The 27,702-nt window shown below is 37.4% G+C and overlaps 1 protein-coding gene across 2 annotated transcripts in view; it reads right to left on the bottom strand.

Moving 5' to 3' along the window:
* Nucleotides 1–311: 311 nt before the first annotated feature.
* Nucleotides 312–27,702, bottom strand: part of YEATS4 (YEATS domain containing 4) — a 29,755-nt gene continuing 2,364 nt past the window's right edge. The window contains exons 2-7 of one of the 2 annotated variants that reach the window (XM_054443230.2): nucleotides 26,680–26,799; nucleotides 23,887–23,953; nucleotides 23,703–23,797; nucleotides 18,801–18,893; nucleotides 18,624–18,711; nucleotides 312–965 (exon numbers count right to left, since the gene is read on the bottom strand). In XM_054443230.2, coding sequence (XP_054299205.1) covers nucleotides 796–965; nucleotides 18,624–18,711; nucleotides 18,801–18,893; nucleotides 23,703–23,797; nucleotides 23,887–23,953; nucleotides 26,680–26,799 — 633 coding nt within the window. In that variant the 3' untranslated portion in view covers nucleotides 312–795. The remainder of the gene's footprint in view (nucleotides 966–18,623; nucleotides 18,712–18,800; nucleotides 18,894–23,702; nucleotides 23,798–23,886; nucleotides 23,954–26,679; nucleotides 26,800–27,702) is intronic. The other variant, XM_054443231.2, reaches the window with a different exon arrangement.

Raw genomic sequence — 27,702 nt, 5'->3', positions numbered from 1 at the left:
TGGCCAGGCTGGTCTCGAACTCCTGACCTCAGGTGATCCACCTGCCTTGGACTCCCAAAGTGCTGGTATTACAGGCGTAAGCCACTGTGCCTGGCCCCTAAGAATTAATATATTTGTATGTGAAGAATAATGACACTGTGATATAGGCAGAACAAAACTTAAGATATAATCTTTACCATCAAAGAGCTTCTATATGTGACAATGAGTGCCAATAAGAGATGTGACGTCACAATACTATAAAGATACTTTAATTGTATTGAGGGAGTTCCAGAAAGTCTTCAAAGAGGAAGAAACACATCAGGAGGGAGAAATAGGATCTGTAAACTACATTTATTGAATACTTACTGGACACATCATATACAAAAAAGATAGGATGGGGGCAGGTAAGAACTTGAAGAAATTAAATATACACATTAAGCTTCTTCACTAATTCTAGCCACTAAAGAAGTACAAAATTTGTACAAGTAATACTTTATAATGAAATTTTGATGCCTGTCAAAAGGGTAATAAGCTATACGTATACTACAATAAACATTTTTAAAAACTGTGCTTAATATCATAGAATTTTCTTAAAATGGGTTGGTAAAATACCTATATAGCATCCATTCTTACACACATATTTTCCATTAAAGATTGCTTAAATAGTACAAATTCCTATTGCTAAGAAATTCATGGTCAACAGCTGTATATGAAGTTCCTCTAAGAAACATCACAGCATTTGCAGTAAGTCCATTTCTCCAGTGAAGCCCACCTTATTTTCAGTTTAGCTTACTACCAAGTTCTCATGAGAACTGTTTATATGTCCTTTGCTTGGTCATCTTCTTCAAGTTTTCTGATTTCATTTTTTAAACAATTTATAGTTTCACGACTTGCTTTTAATCTCTCCTTAAGCTCTGCAATCTCAAAGCTTGTTTTTTTCTTAGCAGCTTCTAATTTTTCTCTGGTTTTCACTTCAAGCTCTGCAACTAAAGAAAACAAATACTTTTACTAAAGTATTTTTCTCACATGTTTAAAATATATGACAGGGTAATAAATATGGCATTTCCTGACGACAATGTTTCCATGATGAAATGTGGATAACTTAAGAATTACAACATTAAACATGGGTGCAGGTTGTGGGAGGGGAAGAATGTCTGAATTCCCAAGAGAGGATCTAAGATGTTTCCTATGACTAAAAATAAAATTCTGGTCACCAACTCACAGTTAAAATTTTAAGACGTAATGTCCTTTTTTCCATACACATATTAAGACTGAAATAAGGGGGCACACAAACCCAAGATACATCAGCTAATGAGAGGTGACTGGGCACAGTGGCTTATGTCCGTAATACCAGCACTTTGGGAGGCTAAGGCAGGTGGATCACTTGAGGCCAGGAGTTCGAGACCAACCTGGCCAACATAGCAAAACCTCATCTCTATCAAAAATACAAAATTAGCAGGGCATGGTGGTGCACACCTGTAATCCCAGCTACTCTGGTGGCTGAGGCATGAGAATCACTTGAACTTGGGAGGCAGAGGTTGCAGTGAGCTGAGATAATGCTAGTGCACTCCAGCCTGGGCGACAGAGTGAGACTCTGTCTTAATGGGTGGGGGGGGGGGGAAGCGTTAACTACAAGTATTCTTAAATTTATATACAGGCAAAACTTCTTTTTTTTTTTTTTTGAGATGGAGTCTCGCTCTTGTCGCCCAGGCTGGAGAGCAGTGGCACGATCTCAGCTCACTGCAACCTCTGCCTCCCAGGTTCAAGCAATTCTCCTGCCTCAACCTCCCGAGTAGTTGGGACTACAGGTGCATGCTGCCATGCCCGGCTAATTTTTTGTATTTTAGTAGAGACGGGGTTTCACCGTGTTGCCCAGGCTGACTGCGAACTCCTGAGCTCAGGAAATCCGCCCTCCTTAGCCTCCCAAAGTGCGGGGATTACAGGCATAAGCCACCGCGCCGGGCCCAGGTGAAACTTATAAACAAAATCACACTATCAAAACAAGCCAATATCTTTTTTTTCCAAATAGGTAGCAATAACTGCTAAAATTTGAATCCCAGCTCTGCCACTTACTAGCTGTGACACTGTAAGCTATTTCACCTACGTTCCTCACTTATGAAACAGAAATGATAATGGCAAATACTTCATAATATTATTTGTTGAGAAAACTTTTGAGACAGGATCTTACTCTGTCACCCAGGCTGAAGTGCAGTGGTGTGACCTTGGCTCACTGCAAACTCTGACTCCCGGGTTCAACTGATCATCCCACTTCAGCTTCCCAAGCAGCTGGGATTACAGGTGTGAGCCACCACACCCAGCCTGTTGAGAAGACTTAATGAATTAATTTATGTAAAGTACCCAGAATACTGCCTGGTACAGAAAAAGCCCTATCAACTATTGTTATGAGGAAAGAGAAACATTAAGTGATATCTGAAACTATCTATGTATAACAAAGTACTAAAGAAACGTTACTGCAAAACAGGACACATCTATTTAAATATGCCACTTGGATATGTAGCATGATGTTTTACAAAGAAAAATATCTGCTTGTGTCTAACATTTCCATCTTGTGGACATTTTTGGTAACTGCTGCTCACTATTAAAGTACACTTATACTTACTTTCACTAATAAAAGATGGTCACTAATTGGAAGCCAGATGGTTTGGTGGGAAAAAACCCAACTATGGAATCAGAAAAGATCTAAGTTCAGATAAACCCTTGCTTCCTTATTAGCCGAACGCTGACGTTTCTAAGGCTCCATCAATCTCTTTGTCTGTACGATACAGCTAAAACTAGGTATTTCTCAGAGGATTTACGAGGATTACATGAAGTAATTATATGTAAAGCATCCAGCACATAAAAAACATGCAATACACGGTGAAACCCTGTCTCTACTAAAAATACAAAAAATTAGCTGGGCATGCTGGCGGGCGCCTGTAGTCCCAGCTACGCGGGAGGCTGAGGCGGGAGAATGGCGTGAACGCAGGAGGCGGAGCTTGCAGTGAGACGAGATCGCGCCACTGCACTCCATCCAGTCTGGGTGACAGAGCGAGACTCTGTCTCAAAAAAAAATTCAATGAATATTAATGAGTTCTTTCCTTATTTTGCTCATTGCTGGTGACTTGCTTTTTGTGATTGCCAAAACAATTCATATTTTACTTTGTAATTCTTTCCATTCTTTTAAAAATTATTTTTATGCATAGGTAGTACACACAAGATTACAAATTAAAAGATTACAGAGTAGACAGTGAAAAAATATGCCCTTCTACTACACTTGTTCCCCAGCCTGCCACGACCAATCAGTGCTTCTTCCCAGAGATAATCACTGTTGTGTTCTCTGATATCTTCCCAGAAATAGTCTGCTGATATACAAAGCATACACCCAAGTGCAGTTGCTTCTTCTTCTCAACACAAGTGGTATCATTCTATACACATTGTTTTGCACCTTGCTGTTTCACTTAACATTATATCTGGAAGCTCATCCTATAACACAGAGCTGTCTCATTCTTTTTAATTACTACAGAGGACCTAATTGAATGGATATACAAAATTCATTTAGTCTGCCCCCTACTGATGTACACTCAGAGTATCTCCATTTTTTTCCTTTTACAAACAATGCAATAATGTGTATGCTGTGAATAATCATTTTAGTATATTTGTAGGATAAATTCCCGGAAGTGGAATTGTTACAGAATATATATGTACTTGTAATTCTGGAAGAACGTCAAGCAACTCAAAAGGATCTACCAATTTATAATCCCATTAGCATTGTGTCTGTTTCCCTACTGCATCAACTTTTTGGTCTTACCTAACCTGAAAGGTTAAAAACAGTATTTCAGTGTAATTCGCATTCATCTTATTACTATTGGGGCTGACTCGTCTTTTTTATAATGTTTGAGACATTCCTCCCTTTCTACAAATGATCTGTTTTCCTTTTGCTAATTTTCCTATTGGGTTATTGGCCTTTCTTATTGATTTGTAGGAGCTATATACAGCTTTATACAGTAGTCCCCCCTCATCCATGGTTTCATTTTCCATGCTTACAGTTAGCCACTGTCAATAGCGGTCTGAAAATAGGTGAGTAAAAAGTAGAATAAGATTTTTTTGGGGGGTGGGGTGGGGAAAGAGCACACATTTACATAACTTTTATTAGAGTTCATTGTTATAATTGTTCTATTTTATTAATTATTGTTAATCTTTTATTGTGCCTAATTTATAAATTAAACTTTATCATAGGTATATATGTATAGGAAAAAACAGTGTATAGGGCTTGGTACTATCTGTAGTTTTAGGCATCCACTGGGGTTCTTGGAATGTGTCCTCTCCAGATAAAGGGGCCTACTGCATGTTAAGAAACTAGTCATTTGTGACATGAGTACATTTTTCTATGGCTTGTCAGTCTTTCGACTTTGTTCCCAGTGCTTTTTACTATGCAGAAATTTGTATTCCCCTATACCCTCTTTCCCCACATCAATTTAAAAAACACACTGAATGATATGCGCTTTGTTAGATGCTGGGGTACAGAGGCAGGAAACAGGTAAGAAAAAAATGGACTAATGTTATGAGGTAATCATAGGGAACGACAAGAGTAGACTGGATTCAAATCAAGTAGAAAGGGTGAGTTTTATGAAGGAGGGCTTCTTGGTAGTAGTAACATCTAAACTGAATTTTAAACAATGAGAAAGGAGTTAGGTAAATGAAGTGGGCATACAGGCCCAGGAAGCAGCATAAAAACCAGGAGTACTGTATAGCTGTAAGCAGTAGTTTTAAAACTAGCCAGGGAGACCTTATTAACTCAATTGTCAGAAGGACAGCATTCACTGTACATATAACATAGATTCATGTTGTTTGATTCATGATACTTTTATTTTTGACAACTTGTAAGACTGCGAAGGGCACTAAATGTTTGGAAGAAGACATGAGTTAATTAGCAATGAGATACTGGGGGAAAACATTTTAAAACTTCTTTTAGCTTGTTCCAGTGTTCTGCTCCCTATGTGTTAAATGCTTATACCAAAAAAGAAAAGTTTCTGTTTTTAATTTCCCAATGAAGTCTCAATTTTGAGAAAACAAATCCAAAGAATTAACTACTTTTATAAAGTCAGTTCAACGTACTGGTTAGGAGACAGACTATCAGGCTTTTTACAACTTATTAGTTAAGTGGACAGATTCTGGGTTTAAAATGCAGGCTCTACTGGGTAATTTTGGGCAAGTTATCAAATCTTTCTAGAGTATTTACCTACAAAATGGTGCTAATCATAGTATCTTCCTCCTAGGGTTATTTAGAGTATTCAATAAGTTAAGAAATGGAAAGTGCTTGTCAGGTACATAGTAAGCTCTCAGTAAGTGTTCACTATCATTTTTACTATTTCTTGAAGAAGCAACTAAAAAGCTAGATCATTAGTGCTTAAACTTCCAATATACTCCATAATAAATATTCTCTCTATAAAACTACTATTAAATTTTTGGAGCCTAAGTTCTGAGGACTGCCAGGGATCAAGTTCTGATTCTACTACTAACTAGCTGTGTGACCCTGGGCAAGTTTCTTAACCTCCTTATACCTCGGTTTCCTTTTCTAAATATTACCTAATAAAGTTGTTATAGAATTAAGTGAGTTTATACATGTACAGACTCAGAAGAGCACAAATAGTAAAGCACTGAATAAGTCTGGCATTTTATTATTACTAAATATTGATTATCATATGCCCTCAAATTATTAAAACTACACATACATTTTTTAGACCTTTGATTAATATTCCCAGATACCTTTCCTAAAGAGCTAAATTTATACTCACAAAACAATTCATGAGAATGCAAAGTTTACTATATTCTTAATCGGTACAACTATTTAAAATTCCTGGCTGGCATGGTGATTCATGCCTGTAATACCAGTACTTTGGGAGTCTGAGGTGGGAGAAACCTGCCTCTAAAAAAAAAAAAAAAAAAATTAGCCAGACATGGTGGCACATACCTGTAGTCCTAGCTACTGTTAGGGGGCCAAGGCAGGAGGATCATGTGAGCCCACAAGTTTGAGGCTGCAGTGAGCTATGATCATGCCACTGCAACCCAGCCTGAGTGACAGAGCGAGACCCTGTCTCTAAGGGAAAAAAAAATGCTTTTGCTAATTTAATAGGACAAATATAGTCATTCACTACTGTTTGGTTTGCATTTTTAAAATTATTAGCAGGGCCAGATATTTTACCATTTTATTTACTGGTGATCTCTTATTCTATCTGTCTGTCCATATCTTCTGCCCATTTATCTACTGAGGTTTAACATGTTTTTCTATTTATCAATTTTAGCATTTAAAAAAACATGAATTCTTTGCCATATTTTCTGCAAACTTTTCTTCTTTGCCTTTTGGAAATGCAGAAATTAAATATACTTAATAAAGTCTATCCTTATTTTAATGTGATTTTTCCTAACACTTTAAATATAGAAAGTCCTTCCTAGCCAGGATAGCCAGTAATCTAATTTTTCAAAAAACAGGCTGACTGATTTTCAAAAAAACATTTAAATATCTTTAACTAAACTGGAATTTGTTTTGGTAAGTACTATGAAGTGATGATCAAAATTAAGTTTTCTTCCCAAAAGCTTACCAATTATGCCAACACCATTTATGGAATTAGACTTTTCTTCCTTATTGATTTGGTACTGTTAAGAAAATGAACTAAAGATCACACAGAAAACGTAATTTATTGATAAAAACTTCCCAAGGTTATACAGCTCCATACATAAGATTTAACACATTGAAACAGATTTATAGCCTTTTCACAAAACACATTATTTATACCTACTTGTTATACATAAATAAATGATGATAGTTTTGTTAAAAACAAAAATGTGAGCACTTGAATTTTAAGAGAATTTTCTGCCATGAATGGGCACATTTCACGGTATGAGAGAAAGAAGAGAGTGATCAATAATGAAGCACAGTAGTGCTTTTTACCTTTTCAAAGTGATCATATACTTAACTGTTTTATGTTCATAACATTTTTGCAGATAAAGAAATTAAAGCATACAAATTTTCAATGACTACCTAAGTCACAAAATTATAATTAGTACCCAGATCTTTTAAGTCCTAATCAAGTGTTTTATGAAAATATAAACAAAACACTTCTATAACCACTAATTGTTAAACAGCAATTCCCTCCCCACTTCATTACCATCCCTCCATCTCTTCTTTTATTGAATCACTCCCTTTCAGCCTACAAATATACTAGTTTATTTCCCCCTGAAAACAATACCCTCTTGACCCCGTATCTTCCTTCTGCTACTGCTTCAAAGATTACTGCTCCCCTTTACAGCCAGGCTTCAAGACAGAGTTGTCTACAGTGTCTGTCTCCAATTTATCTTATCTGATGTTCTCTTATCCACTTCTGACCTTACTATAAGAATATAGTAAGTGATCTTCTGACCTTACTGTTCTCCTTACACTGCTCCTGTTAAAGTCATCAAGAAGCTCCATCTTACTCTATCCAATTACTGGGCCCTCATCTTACTTGACCTATCAGGAGTATTAGACACTCTCTAGTTCCTGATACACTTTTTTCACTTGGCTATGAGGACATTACATGCACCTAATTTTTCTCCCTCCATATTTGCTGTTTGTTCTTCATTCCCTTTGCTGGTTATCTCCTCAATCTTTAAATTTTGGAGTGCCCAGGTCTCTCAGTCTTTGGACCTCTTTTCTATCTTCACTTACTCCTTTGATGATACCATTTGGTCTCATAATTTATAATTGTATTAACTTTCAAATTTATGTCTCCAGCCTAGACCTCTCCTCTCTTTGAATGCCAGGGTGCAACATCCTTCTCAACATCTCAACTTACATGTCTTACAGACATCCCACACCCATCATGTCCAAACTTGCACTTTTTTTTTTTTGAGACAGAATCTTGTTGTATTGCTCAGTCTGGTGTGCAGTCGCATGATAACAGCTCATTAAAGCCTTGCCCTCCTGGGCTCCAGTAATCCCCCCACCTCAGCCTCCTGAGTAGCTGGTACTACACGAATGTGCCACCACACCCAGAAAATTAAAAAAATTTTTTTTGTAGAGATGGGGTCTTGCTACATTGCTCAGGCTAGTCTTGAAGTCCTGGGCTCAGGCAATCCTCCCATCCTGGCCCCCCTAAAGTGCTGCGATTATAGGCATGAGCCATCACACCTGGCCAGCCAAAGCTGTACTCTGAATTGCAAAAACCTGTTCCTCCAAGACTTCCCACCTGTGTAAAAAGCAATGACTTTTTTGGAGTTCCTCAGGCCCAAAACCATGTAAGTCATCCTTTGCTTTTCTTTCTCCAATACCTCATTATTCAAAGCATCAACAAATCCTACTGTACCTATTTTCAAAACAGGTCCAAAATCTAATGTCTTCTCCCATTGCTATCACTCTGGTCCAAGCCACCATTCTACCAAATCTGAATTATTGGGACAGCCTCCACACACAGGAAAGAGTAAAGGGGACTTCGTCTTAAGCTTTGGTACCAACTCCCCAATTCCATGCCTTGGCCCTTGGATAGCATCTCTGGACCTACCTAGGCCAGAGAGGAGCCCACTGCCCTGAAGGGAAAGTCCCAGGCCTGGCAGTATTCAACACAAGCTGACTGAGGAGCCCTTGGGCCTTAAGTAAATATTGGTGGTACCCTGACAGAACTCCTCGTGGGCCTATGGTAGTGGTGGACACAGGGAAAGAATATCTGCCTGGAAAAAGGGGAGGGAAGAATGGGAAGGATGCTGTCTTGTAGCTTGGGTGCCAGCTCGGCCACAGTAAAACAGAGCACCAGGATTATTCCTAAGGTTTCCAACTCCAGGCCCTGGCTCCTGGACAGAATCTCTGGACCTACCTGCGGCCCAGGGAAACTCAGTGCCCTTAAGGGATGGACACAAGCTAATCAAATGAATGATTTAAGACAGTCTGTTATTTGGCTTGGAGATTGGGTGGTGAGTCTCGAACATCGCATGCAAATGCAGTGCAACTGGAATACTTTGGATTTCTGTATCACCCCATATTCCTATAATGAGACTGATCATTCATGGGAAATGGTCAAAGGACACCTTCTGGGTAGGGAAGATAATTTATCACTGACATAACTAAACTAAAGAAACAAATTTTTGAAGCCTCTCAAGCTCACTTATCCATTGTGCCTGGAACTGAGGCGTTAGATCAGGTGGCAGAAAATCTTTATGGATTAAACTCCACGACTTGGATTAAGTCTATTGGGGGCTCCACTGTAGTAAATTTTGGAATTATGTTTCTCTGTTTAATCGGCTTGTTTTTAGTGTGCCAGACCAGTCAAAGAATCCTGCGTAAAAATCAAGAGAATGAACAAGCCTTCATCACCATGGCACATTTATATACAAAGAAAGGGAGAGATGTTGCAGGAAGTCAGGCACCCCGAATGGAGGGAACGGCTGAAGCCATGGCAGAAGAACATAAATTGTGAAGATTTCATGGACATTTATTAGTTCCCCAAATTAATACTTTTATAATTTCTTACACCTGTCTTTACTACAATCTCTAAACATAAACTGTGAAGATTTCATGGACACTTATCACTTCCCCAATCAATACCCTTGTGATTTCCTATGCCTGTCTTTACTTTAATCTCTTAATCCTGTCATCTTCGTAAGCTGAGGAGGATGTATGTCGCCTCAGGACCCTGTGATGATTGCATTAACTGCACAAATTGTTTGTAGAGCATGTGTGTTTGAACAATATGAAATCTGGGCACCTTGAAAAAAGAACAGGATAACAGCAATGTTCAAGGAACAAGAGAGATAACCTTAAACTCTGACTGCCGGTGAGCCGGGCAGAACAGAGCCATATTTCTCTTCTTTCAAAAGCAAATGGCAGAAATATCGCTGAATTCTTTTTCTCAGCAAGGAACATCCCTGAGAAAGAGAATGCATCCCTGAGGGTAGGTCTCTGAAATGGCCACTTCAGGGGCGGCTGTCTTTCACGGTCGCAGCTGTAGGGATGAAATAAGCTCCAGTCTCCCGTAGCACTCCCAGGCTTATTAGGACTAGGAAATTCCCACCTAATAAATTTTGGTCAGACCGGCTGCCTGCTCTCAAACCCTGTCTCCTGATAAGATGTTATCAATGACAATGTGTGCCCAAAACTTCATTAGCAATTTTAATTTCGCCCCGGTCCTGTGGTCCTGTGATCTCGCCCTGCCTCCATTTGCCTTGTGATATTCTATTACCTTGTGAAGCACGTGATCTCTGTGACCCACACCCTATTCATACACTCCCTCCCCTTTCGAAAATCACTAATAAAAACTTGCTGGTTTTGCGGCTTGTGGGGCATCACGGAACCTGCCGACATGTGATGTCTCCCCTGGACACCCAGCTTTAAAATTTCTCTCTTTTGTACTCTGTCCCTTTATTTCTCAGACCGGCTGACACTTAGGGAAAATAGAAAAGAACCTACGTGAAATATTGGGGGTGAATTTCGCCCGATATCTGGCTGAATTTCCCGATACTGGCTGACTTCATCACCTGCTGATTATAGAGCCTTAGGGCCTCATGCAAACATAGGTGGCAGCCAGGCAGCGGTTACAGTGGGCCTTGGGCAAGACCCAGTGCTGTGCTGGCTTCAAGTCTGACCTAAGGCAGTCCCAGTGGTGGTGGCCAAAGGGGTGCTTGTGTCATCCCTTCTCAGGTCCAGGCAGTTCAGCACAGAAACAGAAACTCCGTTTGTTTGGGAGAAAGTAAGGGATGAGAACAAGAGTCTCTGCCTGCTAATCCAGAGGATTCTTCTGGATCTTATCCAAGACCACCAAAGTGGTACCCTACAAATCTGCAAGAACCACAGCATTACTGGGCCTTGGGGTATCCCCTAATGCAGATATGGCTGCAGTGACCAAAAATTCAGATGACAGCACCTAAGTTCCTTCAAATACCTGGAAAGCCTACCCAAGGACAGGTACAAACAAGCCTAGATTACAAAGACTACAACAAAAACCTAACTCTGCAATGCCCAGACATTGATGAATATCAACAAGTATCAAGACCATCCAGAAAACATGACCTCACCAAACGAGCTAAACAAGGCATCAGTGACCAATCTCTAACAGACAGAGATATGTGACCTTTCAGAAAGATAACTCAAAATAGCTGTTTTGAGGAAACTCAAAAGAAATTCAAGATAACACAGATAAAGAATTTAGAATCCTATCACATAAATTTAATAAATAAATGGAAATTAAAAGAATTGAGCAGAAATTCTGGAGTTGAAAACACCACTGACATACGGAAGAATGCATCAGTCACTTAATAGCAGAACTGATCAAGCAGAACACAGAATTAGTGGGCTTGAAGACAGGCTATTTGCAAATTCACAGTGAGATGAGACAAGAGAAAATGAAGCACATCTACAAGTTCTAGAAAATAACCTAGAAAAGGGGAAATCCAGGCCAGGTGCAGCAGCTCACACCTATGATCCCAGCACTTTGGGAGGCCAAGGATGGAGGACTGCTTGAGCCCAGGAGTTCAAGACTAGCCTGGGCAACGTGGCAAAACACCATCTCCACCAAAAAAAAAATAAAAATTAGCTGGGCATAGTGGTGGCATGTGCCTGTGGGTCCCAGCTACTCAGGAGGCTGAGGTGAGAGGAGTGCTTGAACCCAGGAGGTGGAGGTTGCAGTGAGCCAAGATCATGCCACTGCACTCCAGCCTGGGCAACAAAGTCAGGACCTGTCTCAAAATAAAAAGGCAGGGTGGGGGTAGAATCTTAGAGTTATTGACCTTAATTAAAGAGGAGATAGACAGAGATAGGAGTAGAAAGTTTATTCAAAGCGATAATAATAGAGAACTTCCTAAACTCAGGGAAAAATATCAGTATTCAAGTAAAAGATGGTTATAGAACACCAAGGAGATTTAACACAAAGAAGACTACCTCAAGGCAGTTTATAATCAAACTCATAAATCTCAAGGATAAAGAAAGGATCCTAAAAACAACAAGAGAAAATAAACACAAAAAGAAGTAACATACAATGGAGCTCTAATACATCTCGTAGTGGACTTTTCAGTGGAAACTTTATAGGCCAGTAGAAAGTGGCATGACATTTAAAGTGCTGAAGGAAAAAAAGCCTTTTGTCCTAGAATAGTACATCTGGTGAAAATAGCCTTCGAACATGGAGAAATACTTTCCCAAACAAAAGCTGAGAGATTTCATCAACACCAGAGCTGCCCTACAAGAAATGCTGAAGAGTTCTTCAATCTGAAAGAAAAGCATGTTGATAAGTAATGTGAAATCATCTGAAGATACAAAACTCACTGGCAAGTAAAGAGAAAAACAAAGAATATTATTACATTGTAATTGCAGTTTGTAAACTACACAAGTCTTAGGTGGAAATATGAAAAGATGAACCGATCAAAAATAGTAACTACAATTTTTCAAGACATAGATAGCAATAAGATATAAATAGAAACAAAAAGTTAAAAGTGGGGAGATGAAGTTAAAATATAAAGTGTTTATTGCTTTCTTTTTGCTTGCTTGTTTATGCAATCAGTGTTAAGCTGTCAGCAGTTTAAAACAATGGGTTATAGGATATTATTTGCAAGCTTCATGGTAAGCTCAAACCTAGAAACATAAAAGAGAAACACAAAAAATAAAAAGAAATTAAAATATACCACCAGAGAAAATCACCTTCACTAAAAGGAAAACAGGAAGGAAGGAAAGAAGAAAGAGAAGACCATCAAACAATCAGAAAAATAAAATGGCAGAAGTCCTTACTTATCAATACTAATGAATGTAAATATCAATATCAATGAATGTAAATAGACTAAAGTCTCCAATCAAAAGACATAGAGTGGCTGAATGGATGAAAAAACAAGACCCAATGATGTACTGCCTCCAAGAAACACACTTCACCTATAAAGACACACATAGACTGAAAATAAAGGGATGGAAAAAGATATTGTGTGCAAATGAAAAAAAAAAGATATTGCATGCAAAATCAAAAAAGAGCAGGAGTAGCAATACTGATATCAGACAAACAGATTGCAAAACAAAAACTATAAAAAGAGACAGGGTCGTTATATAATGATAAAGGAGTCAATTCAGCAAGAGGATATAACAATTGTAAACATATATGCACCCAACAGTGGAGCAGTCAGATACATAAAGCAAATAATATTAGAGTTTAAGAGAGATAGACCCCAATACAGCAATACCTGGCATCTTCAACATCCAACTTTCAGCACTGAACAGATCATCCAGACAGAAAATCAACAAAAAATACCATTGGACTTAATCTGCAAAATAGGCCAAATGGACCTAATAGGCATTTACAGAACATTTCATCAAATGGCTACAGAATACACATACTTCTCCTGACCTCATGGATCATTCTCAAGGATAAAGACCATATGTTAGGCCACAAAACAAGTCATAAAACATTTTTTAAAAAAAAACAAGTAATGTGAAGTATCTTCTCTGACTACAATGGAATAAAATTAGAAATCAATAACAAGAGGAATTCTGGAAACTATACACACACATGGAATTTAAACAATATGCTTTTGAATGACCAGTGGGTCAATGAAGAGATTAAGAATTGAAAAATTGGGTCAGGTGCGGAGGCTCACACCTGTAATCCCAGCATTTTGGGAGGCTGAGATGGGAGGATCGCTTGAGGGCAAGAGTTCAAGACCAGCCTGGTAAACACAGCGAGATCCCCAACTCCAAAAAAGTTAGAAAGAAAAGAAGGAAGGAAGGAAGGAAAGACGGAAACTGAAAAATTTATTGAAACATAATGGAAACACAACACGGCAAAAGCAGTACTAAGAGGGAAATGTGTAGCTTTAAATGTCTGTAGCAAAATAGAGGAAAAACTTCAAATAAAATATCTAACGATGTATTGTAAAAAATGAGAAAAGCAAGAGCAAACCAAACCCAAAGTTAGTAGAAGAAAAAAGATCAGAGTAAAAATAAATAAAATTGAAATGAAGAAAAAATACAAGCCCAATGAAACCAGAAGTTGGTTTTCTGAAAAGATAAACAAAACTGACAAATTTTTAGCCAGATTAAGAAAAAAGAGAAAACTCAAAATAAAGGATGAAAAAGGAGACATTAAAACTGATAGTGCAGAAATTCAAAGGATCATTAGTGGCCACTATGAGCAATTATATGCCAATAAATTGGAAAATCTAGAAGAAATGGATAAATTCCTAGACACATACAACCTACCAAGATTGAATCATGAAGAAATCCAAAACCTGAACAGACCAGTAACAAGCAACAAGATTGAAGCTGTAGTAAAAAGTCTCCCAGCAAAGAAAAGCCCAGGACCCAATGGCTTCACTGTTGAATTTTACCAAACATTTGAAGAAGAACTAATACCAACCCTACTCAAACTATTCCAAAAAATTGAGAAAATAATACTTCCAAACTCATTCTATGAGGCCAGTATTACCTAGACACCAAAACCAAAGGCACATCAAAAAAAGAAAACCACAGGCCAATATCCCCGATGAACATTGATGCAAAAATTCATAACAAAACACTAGCAAAAAGAATTCAACAACACCTTAAAAAGATCATTCATCATGACCAAGCGGGATTTATCCCAGGGATGTAAGAATCGCTCAACATGAGCAAATCAATGTGATACATCATATCAACAGAATAATGGACAAAAACCATATGATCATTTCAATTGATGCTGAAAAAGGACCTGATAAAATTCAGCAGAAGTCAAATTAGCCTTGTTTGTAGATGATATTATCATTATTTATTTATTTATTTTGAGACAGAGTCTCACTCTGTTGCCTAGGCTGGAGTGCAGTGGTGCAATCTCGGCTCATTGCAACCTCCGCCTCCCAGGTTCAAGCAATTCTCCTGCCTCTGCCACCCGAGTAGCTGGGATTACAGGCACATGCCACCACGCTTGGCTGATTTTTGTAGTTTTAGTAGAGACAGGGTTTCGCCATGTTGGCCAGGCTGGTCTTCAACTCCTGACCTCAGGTGATCCGTCTGCCTTGGCCTCCCAAAGTGCTGGGATTACAGGCATGAGCCACCACGCCCAGCCTGTAGATGATATTATATTTGGAAAAACCTAAAGGCTCCACCAAAAAAGCTATTAAGAGTTGATAAACAAATTCAGTAAAGTTGCAGGACACAAAATCAACATACAAAAAAATCAGTAGCATCTCTATATGCCAACAGTGAACAATCTGAAAAAGAAATCAAGAAAGTAATCTCATTTACCACAGCTACAAATTAAATAACTAGGAATTAACCAAAGAAGTGAAAGATATGTACAATGAGAAATATAAAACAGTAATGAAAGAAATGGAAGAGAACACACAGAAAAGGAAAGATATTCCATGTTCATGAACTGGAAAATCAATATTGTTAAAATGCCCATACTTCCCAAAGCAATCTACAGATTCACTGCAATCCCTATCAAAATACAAATGACATTCTTCACAGAAATAGAAAAAAAAAAAAAAAAAAAACCTAAAATTTATGTGGAACCACAAAAGATCCAGAATAGCCTAAGTTATCCTCAGCAAAAAGAACAAAACTGGAGGAATCACCTGACTTCAAATTATACTATAGAGCTATAGTAACCACAACAGCATGGTACTTGCAGAAAAAGAGACACATAAACCAACGGAACAGACTACAGAACCCAAAAACAAATCCACACACTTACGGGGAATTCATTTTTGACAAAGGTGCCAAGAACATATACTTGAGGAAAAAATGGTCTCTTCAATAAATAATGCCAGGAAATCTGTATATCTATATGCAGAAGAATGAAACTAGACTCCTATCTCTCGCCATATACAAAAATGAAATTAAAATGGATTAAAGACTTAAATCTAAGATCTCAAACTATTAAACTACTAAAAGAAAACATTGGGGAAACTCTCTAGGACATTGGACTGGGCAAAGATTTCTTGTGTAATACCCTATAAACACAGGCAACCAAGGCAAAAATGGATTAATGGGATCACATCAAGTTAAAAAACTTCTGTACCACAAAGGAAACAATTAACAAAGTGAAGAGACAACACACAGAATGGGAGAAAATATCTGCAAACTACCCATCTGTCAAAGAATTAATAATCAGAATATATAAGGAGCTCAAACAACTCCTTAAGAATCTGATTTTAAAATGGGCAAAAGATCTGAATAGACATTTATCAAAAGATGACATACAAATGGCAAACAGGTATATGAAAAGGTGCTCAACATCACTGATCATCAGAAAAATGCAAATTAAAACTACAATGAGATGTCATCTCATGCCTGTTAAAATGGCTGTTATCAAAAAGACAGGCAACAACAAATGCAGGTGAGGATGCAGAGAAAAGGGAACCCTTATATACTGTTGGTGGGAATGTAAATTAGTAAAACCACTATGACCAACAGTTTGGAGATTCCTCAAAAAACTAAAAAGAGAGCTATATGATCCAGCAATCCCACTGCTAGGTATATATCCAAAAGAAAATAAGTCAGTATATCAAAAAGATATCTGCACTTCCATGTTTATGTTATTGCAGTACTATTCACAATAGCCAAGATTTGAAAGCAACCCAAGTGTCCATCAACAGATGAATGGATAAAGAAAATATGGTACATATACACAACAGAGTACTATTCAGCCATAAAAAAGGAATGAAATCCTGTCATTCCAAACAACATGGATGGAACTGAAGGTCATTATATTAAGTGAAGTAAGCCAGGCACAGAAAGATAAACATCATATATTCTCACTCATTTGTGGGAGCTAAAAATTAAAACAACTAGGCCGGGCGTGGTGGCTCATGCCTGTAATCCTAGTACTTTGGGAGGCCAAGGTGGGTGGATTACCTGAGGTCAGGAGTTCGAGACCAGCTTGGCCAACATGGTGAAACCCTGTCTCTACTAAAAATATAAAAAAAATTAGCCAGGTGTGGTGGTACACACCTGTAATCCCAGCTACTCGGGAGGCTGAGGGAGGAGAATCACTTGAGCCTGGGAGACAGAGGTTGCAGTGAGCCGAGATCATGCCACTGCCCTCCAGCCAGGCCAATAGAGCGAGGTTCTGTCTCAAAAAAAACAACACAAAACAAAAAAAAACTGAACTCAGATGATAGAGAAAACAGAGTAGAATGACGGTTACCAGAGGGTAGGAAGGGTAGTGGGTAGGTGGGTGAAAGATGATTATTGGTACAAAAAATAGAAAGAATGAATAAATTAAGTATTTGATAGCACAACAGGGTGACTATAGTCAATAATAATGTAATTGTACATTTAAAAATAACTAAAAGAGTATATTTGGATTATTTGTAACAAAAAGTGTAAATGCTTGAGGTGATAGATATCTCATTTCCTGGATGTAATTTTTAGACATTGTACGCCTGTATCAAAATATCCCATGTACCCAGTAAATATATATACCTACTATATACCCACAAAATTAAACATTTTAAATAAGTTAAATCTGATGTCATTCCTTTGATCAAAACTGATAAATGACTTCACACCTCAGTTTAATAATCTGAAGTCCTCATAGTTACCCACAAGTCCCTATATGACCTAGTCCCCTATTAACTTCTCTGATCTCATCTCCCACTCCTCATCCTCTTGTTCACTCTACTCTAGTCACACTGGACTTCTTGCTGTTTTTCAGCCATGCACTTACCTGAGGGCCTTTGTCCTCACTGCTCCCTCTACATATAATATCCTTCCCTTAGATCACTCCTTTACCCCTTTAGGTCTCCAAATGCTCAGAAAGCATTTCCTGACTGATATTTTGATATCAGTATTTAAAACTCCAACCATCTCCTCCCACCAAAGATGCTCCCTGCCCCACTTTGTCTCTATAGCACCTAATCACTACCTTATACTTCCTTGTTCTGTTTATTTAATACCTGTTTTCCTCCCACTAGAATGTAGGGCCCATGAGGATAGGGCTTTTTGTCTGATTCAGGCACTGCTCTAACCTCAGCAGCTAGCACCTAGAACAATGGTTGGCATTAACTGGTACTCACTATATATTGTAACGAATGAATAATCAAAGAAATGACTGAACAGTAACATCAGTGTTAACACAGGGATGTCAAATAGATTTCATATTAAATGCCAATTGTAAATGACTGAGAATAGATGCACAGATTAATGCGTACAGGATTCTGAGACCATGTCAGCTTAGAGAGAAAATACAACATGACCGATTATCAATGTGGCATTCAGGTAGTCAACACTTGAGCATTAATCTGAAACTATGTAAAATGACATCAGCAAAAATACAAGATAAACTAGCTCACAGTACATAAAAGTATAATTATGGTTTGCAAGGTTCTTCACACAGATTTTGTTAGCAAAGACTAGTAAACAGAAAATGATAGGCTAAGCAAGACTAATAAAAAACTACACTTAAATGTAATTAGGGAATAAAACAGACAAACAGTATTTCAGAGAATGTGAGAGGCTGTCTTTCACCCTTCTTGAAAGCAGGCCTACTTGGGAACAATTTAAAACATCCTTTTTACATGTTCTACTGTAATACAAACTGTGTTTTTTAACACCTAAAAAACTTACCTATATCATTTTTTTTAAAGTGTAAAAGGCACTAATCTTACAACCCTTTCACTATTACAGAATATATTATTTTTCAGAATTATGAATGCATAGCACTTACATTCTGTTTCATGCTTATAGGCTCCTAATGTTAGCTGACGAGATGTTGTCAATAATTGTTGCATCATTGCTGTTGGGTCTTGAAATATCTAATGGGATAGAATGAACAAAAACCCAATAACTTCAAAGTTCTCCAACTTCAAATGCTTTTAAAACTATCATTATAAAATCTTCTTACCATTTCATCATAGAACTCTGAAACCACTGTCTTTTTCCCCAGCATTGCATTGGTGTCTGATTGAAACAGCTTTAGCAAATGATACAGGGTTACCTGTGAAATAAAAACAGATGTCAAATCTGTGCAATGGTTTTTATCATCACAAGACACTGGCATTTTTTTTAACTGAAATAGAGACTGGAATAAGTATATACATGTCAAATTCATGATCTTGTTTCAACCGCAACTTATTGCAGTAAATCACCCAAATTTTCTGTACCTTTATTTTCCTATTAGATCCAATCATATCTACCTAACATGAACACTCTTTAGAGGGTAATTAAGAATCTGTCCAAGAATCTCTAGAGAGGAAACTAAAAATAACACAAGATAAAGCTATACAAATTAAACTGAGAAATCACTAAAACATGAATTCTTTTACTTACACAAGTGGATTGTGACTGCTTTGAAGATTAGAGTTTACAAATTTACTGTGGGGAATGAAAAAGTTCAGCGAGGGAAAGATAATTTCTTTGGGGATCTATACAATTATTACATAAATGACATAATAAATAAATAACAAGTTGGTCAGTAATAATTCACTTTGGGAAGAGCAACATGTCTTCAAATACTTAAAAACAGGTATAGTAAGACATCAAGGGAAAAGCTTTGCAGCACAACGTGTGATTATTTTAGCAAAATAAAATCTAGTTGGGAAAACATCAGAGTTCATGTTGAAGTTCTGAAAACCAGACCTCAAATAATTTTCCAAAAAGTTAGCTAGCATAATTGTAAGAGAATGCTACTCTTCAAAAAAGTCATGAAATAGGGAGCAAGGAAGGGTACACTGAAAAAGTCAGAAAATATAAAATTTCTTGCAACTGAATTTAAACAAGCACCATCAACTCCCCCTAAAGACAATCTAGCTCAATTAACAGAATGTCAGATTTCCCTGGACATGGCTCAGCAAGTGGAAATATCCTACTTAAAGGACATCTTCCAGGCTCAAGATGATGCACTAAGAATGTAGAAAGGGGAGGAGGGAAATGCACAGAATTCTACTAAAATAACAGCAAAATAAGAGAGCATGAATTACATATCAAATTATTTAAAGCAAATAATTTAACAAATTTCTGGAACAGACAGAAAGCAGGTGAGTCTACCAAGAAGGATAATAAACAATAACGGAGAAAAACCACAACCTGAAAACTTAAGAAAACTGCCTCAGAGGTGTGAGCCAGAGCTCCCAAGAGCCCTACAGTGCTCCAAGCTCAGAACTGGCAAGTATCAAAGTCAAGAATGCTATGGGGTAGCTGGGCCTCTTGACCTTCCCTTCTCTCTCCACTCATAGACAAGAAAGCATATCTACCTTTAATGCCTAGAATTTTTCTCCCCAACAATGAAGTATGAAGAAAAAATAAGGACATTTCAGATGGGCAATATCTCTGAAAGTTTATTTCTCAGGCATCCTTTCTGAAAAAATTCCTTCAGCAAAATGAAAAAAAGAAACTTGGAAAGAGGAAGAAAAAGGATCACCTATAATCAATCATTAGGCACTGAAAGATACTATCTGAAGCTGAGAAATCCAATATTAGGGATTTAAATATATGAGATGCATGGGAGTGAGTAATTTCTAGAGGAATTGAAAACAGGTAACTGTTAAAAAGCAGTTTTCTTGGAAAAGAGGTCAAAGATGGGATAAAGATGTTATTGGCTAATTGTGACCTCCCTGCAAAAGGTGTATTTTGTTTGAGATGGGGTCTTACTATGTTGCCCAGGCTGGTCTTGAATTCCTGATCTCAAATGATACTCCTGCCTCAGCCTCCCAAGTAACTGGGACTATAAATGCAGGCAAAAGATATGAAGCCCTAATTCTCAGTACCTGTGGATGTGACATTATTTGGAAACAGGGTCTTCGCAGGTGTAATTACAATGAAGTCATTAGGGTGGACCACAATCCAATATGACTGGTGTCCTTCTAAGAGAAGAAGACACAGAGACCAGGGAGAAAGATAAGTCCATGTGACAATGGAGGAAGATATTAGAGATATGTTGCCAAAAGCCAAGGAACATCTGGGGCTGGAAGAGGCAAGGAAAGATGCTCCCCTAAAGGCTTTGGAAAAATCATGGCCAACACCTTGATTTCGGACTTCTAGCCTCCAGATCTGTGGGAATAAATTTCTGTTGTTTTAATCCACCCAGTTTATGGTACCAGAAAACTAATACAGAAGACTTATACTTATTTCAAAAATCTTCTCTTAAAACCATGTGCACATCTGACTTTCACAATTAAAAAATTCTTACAATTACATCGTAAAACTGTCCTTCCCTAAATTTATTATTCAGACTTCCAGAGGCATTCATGCAGATATAGGCAATAAAAACATTTCAAGACAGATGTCTGTAATTTTGAGTGGTGTTTGAAAATTCTTAGAACAATGAAACTGCCTATACTTGCCTAGAAATCCCTATTTCTAGGAATGAAAACTCAATTTGACATTTTGCTTTTAGAAACAACCATTGTTTTTATAGTGGCTTGATCTGTATAATAGGTTACTGGGTAGCAGAAGTAAATCACAAGTTACCTTCCAACCAAGTTGTCTTTCTTAGATATTTTAAATAAACCTTCACTGGACATTTTCTGTAAGAGCCAACTACTGAAAAAGTACAATAGTTTAATAATACTAAAAAACCCTATAATACTTTTTAGAGAATAAAATTCAGGCCTATGTAAATCTATATGGGAATCTATTCAACAGATTAATTACTACAGCAGTGCAATAGGTTATACCTTTCTAAGAGTGACTTCAAGAGCTGTCTCATAATGAGGTTACAGGATACAATGATTTCTTTCATAGATTTATTTTCCAACTGGGGATAAGGGGTAACAGATGAGGAGACAAGGAGGTAAGGCAGCGTATTCTCAAAATAAAAATGAAAACCCAGCAATCTTACAAAGTTAAAAAGAGCTTCTACTCTAGTAACATATGGGCTGCTTCTCTCCTCCCTCTCAACATCTGCTAAATTCTATGCTCTCTTTTCCCTAATAAACTATTCTCATTAAGGTCAGTGTCTCATTTTTGTATCCTTCTCAATCCCTTAAACAATATCTTGCAAATAGCAGCTATAATATTTAATAATTTCTTGGCCAGTCATGGTGGCTCATGCCTGTAATCCCAGCACCTTGGGAGGGCAAGGCGAGAGGAATGCTTGAGCTCAGGAGTTTGAGATCAGCCTGGGCAACATGGTGAGCCCCCATCTCTACAGAAAATAAAAAATTAACTCAGCATGGTGGCATGCATCTGTGGTCCCATCTACCGGGGAGGCTGAGGCAGAGGACTGTTTGAGGCCAGGAGGTGGAGGCTGCAGTGAGTTGTGTTTATGCCACTGTACTCCAGCCTGGGCAGCAGAGTGTAACTCTGTCTCAAAAGAAAAAAAAAATTATTGCCAAACAAAATATAACATGAGTGTGTTTCCCTGAAGAGCAACACAGATGGTAGGAGATCTAAAAACTTCATCACATGAAAACACAAAAAATGTTTAAATGAGCTATGGATGCTTACTCACGAGAAAAGAAAACTAAGGTAGGAATAGTAATCAGTAAAAAGTTCAGGGAAGCGTAACGAAGTACAGCTTTCTTAAAACTAAAACTACCCCAACCTTGAATACGATGTTTTACTTAGTGACATAAGTTAATTCTCCATATTGGAGATATGCAAGCCCAAACTAGATTCTCATTTGAGAGATTGCCTAAATAAATTCCTACGTAGGAAGAAAAGAGTAAGTCTACGCCATTGGGTCCCAAATCCCACTGTGCATCAAAATCACCGAGGGTGCTGGCCCCATTCCCAACCTACTGAATCAGACTCTCCAAAAGGTGAGGCCTAGGAACTTGAATTTTTAAAAAGCACCTCACAAAAATTAATAAATAAATAAGCAAGCACCTCAGGTGTTTCTGATGCAGCCAGTTAGGAACCGGTTTGCTGAAATACTGGTCCAGGTGACACTCAGCTCCTTTAAAAATACACACAGAGTTTAAAAAATATAATCTGATAATTAAAATGTAAATGTTTGGTGCTAAAAGAATGACGTGATTCTAACAAGATAAAATGGTGATGAATGTGAAAGCCTTGAAACTGGAGTTAAACCCCAGCCACATATGTGGAATGTGAGAGCCATTACTGAGTTTTGACCCTGCAGGCTTAAGAAAAAAAAGGCCTAGTGGTTTTACTCAAAAGAAAAAATACTAGAAAAAGGTATGAATGCAAATATCTGGGTTCAAAAACTAGCTCTACCATAATTAACTGAGTGTTTTTGAGCAGTGACTTGACCTCTGAGCCTTGGTATCCTGATCTCTAAAATGAGGGTATCACAACCTAACAAAGTTGCTGAAGGATCAAAGCAAAAGCCTGGAGGGATTTTTTTTTACATTATCAAGCAACAATCTGATAAGAAGAGATCAAAAGATGAAAAAGCCAATGGCTATAAAAAAAAGACTCATAAATAAGATATAAAATGAAGCGCTAGTACTGATGACAGCTTAAAGAAGCAAAAACACTGTTTCTTAGGGTTTAACTACCAAAAACTATAAAAACCATTTTACACAGCATATGGGCTCAACTTGTTTATTATTAATAACTGAATGACAATAATAGTTTTAAGTTTTTTTGCTGCAGTAATCATCTGATTTCCATGGTTTCTTTCCAATATATGTTCATATTATATGTTTTTTTCCATACTTGAAAAAAAAAGGATTTTGAAAGGCGCTACATTTAAAAATGAAAAACTTAACTCATGGCAAGATACATTGTGCCATAAATTTACATAAAACACATCTGAATGAACACTATTCATTAAGTATTATTACATGTTCACATTTACTAAGAAATCTATTTTATATTTACAAAGATTAATGCTACTCACAGGTCTTTCATTAGGGTCAATGAAAAATATTTTGATGATTATTTCGAATTCACCCCATCCTGTTTCAGTAATTTCATATGGAGGTTTAGTAACAACTAAAGACAGAAAAAAAAAGTAAATTATCGGTTTAGTTTCCTAGCCATTTTTAACTTTGGATATTGTGACTCAAAAGACTATATTGTACCTCTTAAAGGATTGCCATAGCTTTCATGTAATTTAAACTGGATTTTCTTCACATATGCTGACATATCCTAAAATATAAGGAATTAATTAGTTTCATGATCTACAAATGAAAACTAGGAAAAAAATACACTGAGCATATATACTTAATTTTATAAAAAACATACTTCCCTTCAAATTTTATGGAATCTAATTTTCTAAAAAACATGAATTATACCTGGGAAGTTATTTTGCTTTTTTTTTTTTTCCTGAGATGGAGTCTCGCTTTGTTGCCCAGGCTGGAGTACAGTGGCATGATCTTGGCTCACTGCAACTTCCCTGATCCAGGTTCAAGCAATTCTCCTGCCTCAGCCTCCTAAGTAGCTGGGATTACAGGCGGCTGCCACCATGCCTGGCTAATTTTTTGTATTTTTAGTAGAGATGGGGGTTTCACCATGTTGGCCAGGCTGGTCTCGAACTCTTGACCTCAGGTGATCCACCTGCCTCGGCCTACCAGTGTGCTGGAATTACAGGCGTGAGCCACCACACCTGGCCTATTTTGCTTTTTTTAAAAAACAAAAACAAAAACCAAGGAAGCCTGTGTTGAATTCTTTTATGATTTGTAATATATAGAAATACACATCCCAAATTCACTTTTTTTTTGGCAAATCTTGTTTTAATACACCCCTATAGATAATATTCTAAATCAATTTTGATTTTTTTCCATTAAAACAACAGTACATATCTGGTACTGTTACAGAAATATAAGGCAAATCTATAGTCAATTTCAAAGAACAAAATTATATCACATATGCCAGGCACGGTGGCTCACGCCTGTAATCCCAGCACTTTGGGAGGCCAAGGCAGGTGGATCACCTGGGTCAGGAGTTCGAGACCAGCCTGGCCAACATGGTGAAACTCCATCTCTACTAAAAATACAAAAAATTAGCCAAGCATGGTGGTGGGAGCCTGTAATCCCAGCTACTCAGGAGGCTGAGGCAGGAGAATCGCTTAAACCCAGGCGGCGGAGGTTGCAGTAAGCTGAGATCGCACCATTGCATTCCAGCCTGGGCAATAAGAGAGAAACTCCATCTCAAACAAACAAAAAATTATATTACATAAAGCTAAGGACAACTAATTTAAAGCAATCTAAGACTGTTGAGTAGAAAAACTCCTCATTTTCTTAACTTTATTTTAAAAGTACAGAAGCATATTCATTAGTTATGGCAAATAAAAAGGCTTCTGTTGGCAAAGGTGGCTTTTAAAATATATAATTCATTATAGAAGAATAAAAAAACGCAAAGCAATAAGTCACATTCAATAGTAACATTTATTAACTTTTTAATTTACTTTTAGGAATTTTTAAATTACTTATATCTACATTCATATCTAACTTTATTATTTACAAAATAAACTGGAATCTTACTATAATGATACCTTTTTTTTTCTGTAGAAATGGAGTCTTACTATGTTGCCAGTCTGGTCTCAAACTCCTGGGCTCAAGCAATCCTCCCGCTTGGGCCTCCCAAAGTGCTGAGATTACAGGAATGAGCCATTTTGCCTAGCCAATGGTTTTTAGTTATATTTACAGAGTCTCATAAGAATCACTACAATTTTAGAACATTTTTATCACACAAAAGAAAGCCATATCCGTTAGCACTTACCTCAATACCCTTTCTCCCCCACCCACTAGCAACCACTTATCTATTTTCTTTGTCTATGGATTTGCCCCTTCTGGACATTTCATATAAATAAAAGCATATAATATGTGGCCTTTTTAATATTTGGCTTCTTTTACTTAGCACAATGCTTTCAAGTTTCATCCATGTAGTAGCATCTTTACTTTATCAGTACTTTACTTTTTATTGCTTGATAATATTCAATTGTATGGCTATACCACATTTTATTTATCCATTCATCAGTTGATAGACAAATGAATTGTTTCCACTTTTTGGCTATTATGAATAACACTGGTATCAATATTCACACGCAAGTTTTTGGGTAGACTCTGAAGGGTTTTAAATAGAGGAATAATTTACTCACTCAATAAATATCTGTTAAATACCTACTATGTACTGGCTATGTTCCAGGCATTGAAGATTCAGCAGTGAAACAAAATTACTAGCAATCAGATGACACGGCAGAGCTGTCTTTCACATTCTTATTACCACATTATTACTTTAAGAATTAGCTGCTTATTCCTGAAACTCCTGATTAAATACTACATTAACTTAGATATGATGTTAGGAAGATGTACTGTATTTATAGCATAAATAGTTCTTGTTATCTTAATTTTAATTAGGAAACATTTTTGGAAAATTGATTTTTAGTATTATATGAAGATGACAGTTCTCTATTTTTTCAAACATTTTTTGACAACATTCCTACAATGGACCAATTTTATAATCAGAAAGTTACTATAAAAGATAACAGGTTGTTGGCCAGGCGCGGTGGCTCACACCTGTAATCCCAGCACTTTGGGAGGCCGAGGCGGGCAGATAACGAGGTCAGGAGATTGAGACCATCCTGGCTAACACGGTGAAACCCCGTCTCTACCAAAAAATACAAAAAATTAGCCGAGCGTGGTGGCGGGCGCCTGTAGTCCCAGCTACTCGAGAGGCTGAGGCAGGAGAATGGCGTGAACCCGGGAGGCGGAGCTTGCAGTGAGCCGAGATAGCGCCACTGCACTCCAGACTGGGCGACAGAGCAAGACTCCGTCTCAAAAAAAAAAAAAAAAAAAAAATTACAGGTTGTCTTTAAGCAAAACAAATTACAGACAACTTTAAGCAAAACAGTTACAGAAAAAACGAGTGCCTACCTCATTTCTATATGGTTTTACATATACTGTCCACTGATGAGTGTGCCCATCTTCTTCTCTTTTCTTTCCAAAATACCGAGCAACATTACCGTAAACTATTGGTTTAACGATAGTAACACCCTAAAAGAAAAATAATTTTAAAATAAATGAATATTGTACCATTAGCTAAATATGCAGAATAAGAGCTCTGAAAACTTGTTTTAAAGAATGGCAGTCTAACAATCTATAGTTTGCTTATATTACGGATTTCTCTCAAATCAATTTCAGACACATCCTCATTTCATATTAACACAAAAAACACCAGAATAATTACAATGTTCCCTCTTTGAAAATGCTTTTATTTAAATTACCATGTAAGGCGCTTTTAGTGTTGTTAAAAGAAATGCAAAAGGCCTTTACTTAAACACCTGAAAGCTAGGCATTGAAATAAAAATTGCCAATTGTGACTGGCATCACCTGTGGTAATGTCCTTATCACCTAGCCTGTGGCAGTGTTTCCCAAAGTATAGTATAAATATTAAGAGTAATTTGTGAGAGGTAGAATAAAGGTCAAACATTTTTCACTTTTTTACTTACGTGTTTAATCAGTATTAAAAAATAGTAATAACTGTAACTAGAAATTAAAACCTACAATTTCACCAAGGCAGGTGGATCACCTGAGGTCAGAGGTTCAAGACCAGCCTGGCCAAGATGGTGAAACCCCGTCTCTACTAAAAATACAAAAATTAGCTGGGCTTGGTGGTGTGCATCTGTAATCCCAGCTACTTGGGAGGCTGAAGCAGGAGAATTGCTCGAACCTAGGAGGCAGAGGTTGCAGTGAGCCGAGATCATACCATTGCACTCCAGCCTGGGCAACAGAGCAAGACTCTGTCTCCAAGGAAAAAAATAACAAAAAAACAAACACCCTACAATTTAAAAAACGTTAATGCTTAGAAAGAGGCTTTTAAAAAATAAATTGATTTAAATGTAAATGTTACAATAAATATTACAGTTGAATTCAGACATGGCAAAAATGGCCAAGTGT

This window comes from Pongo pygmaeus, chromosome 10 (assembly GCF_028885625.2).
Source record: "Pongo pygmaeus isolate AG05252 chromosome 10, NHGRI_mPonPyg2-v2.0_pri, whole genome shotgun sequence".
Taxonomy (NCBI): Eukaryota; Metazoa; Chordata; class Mammalia; order Primates; family Hominidae; genus Pongo; species Pongo pygmaeus.
Note: the sequence above shows the minus strand (reverse complement) of the source record. Positions and strands in the feature narration are given on the sequence as shown.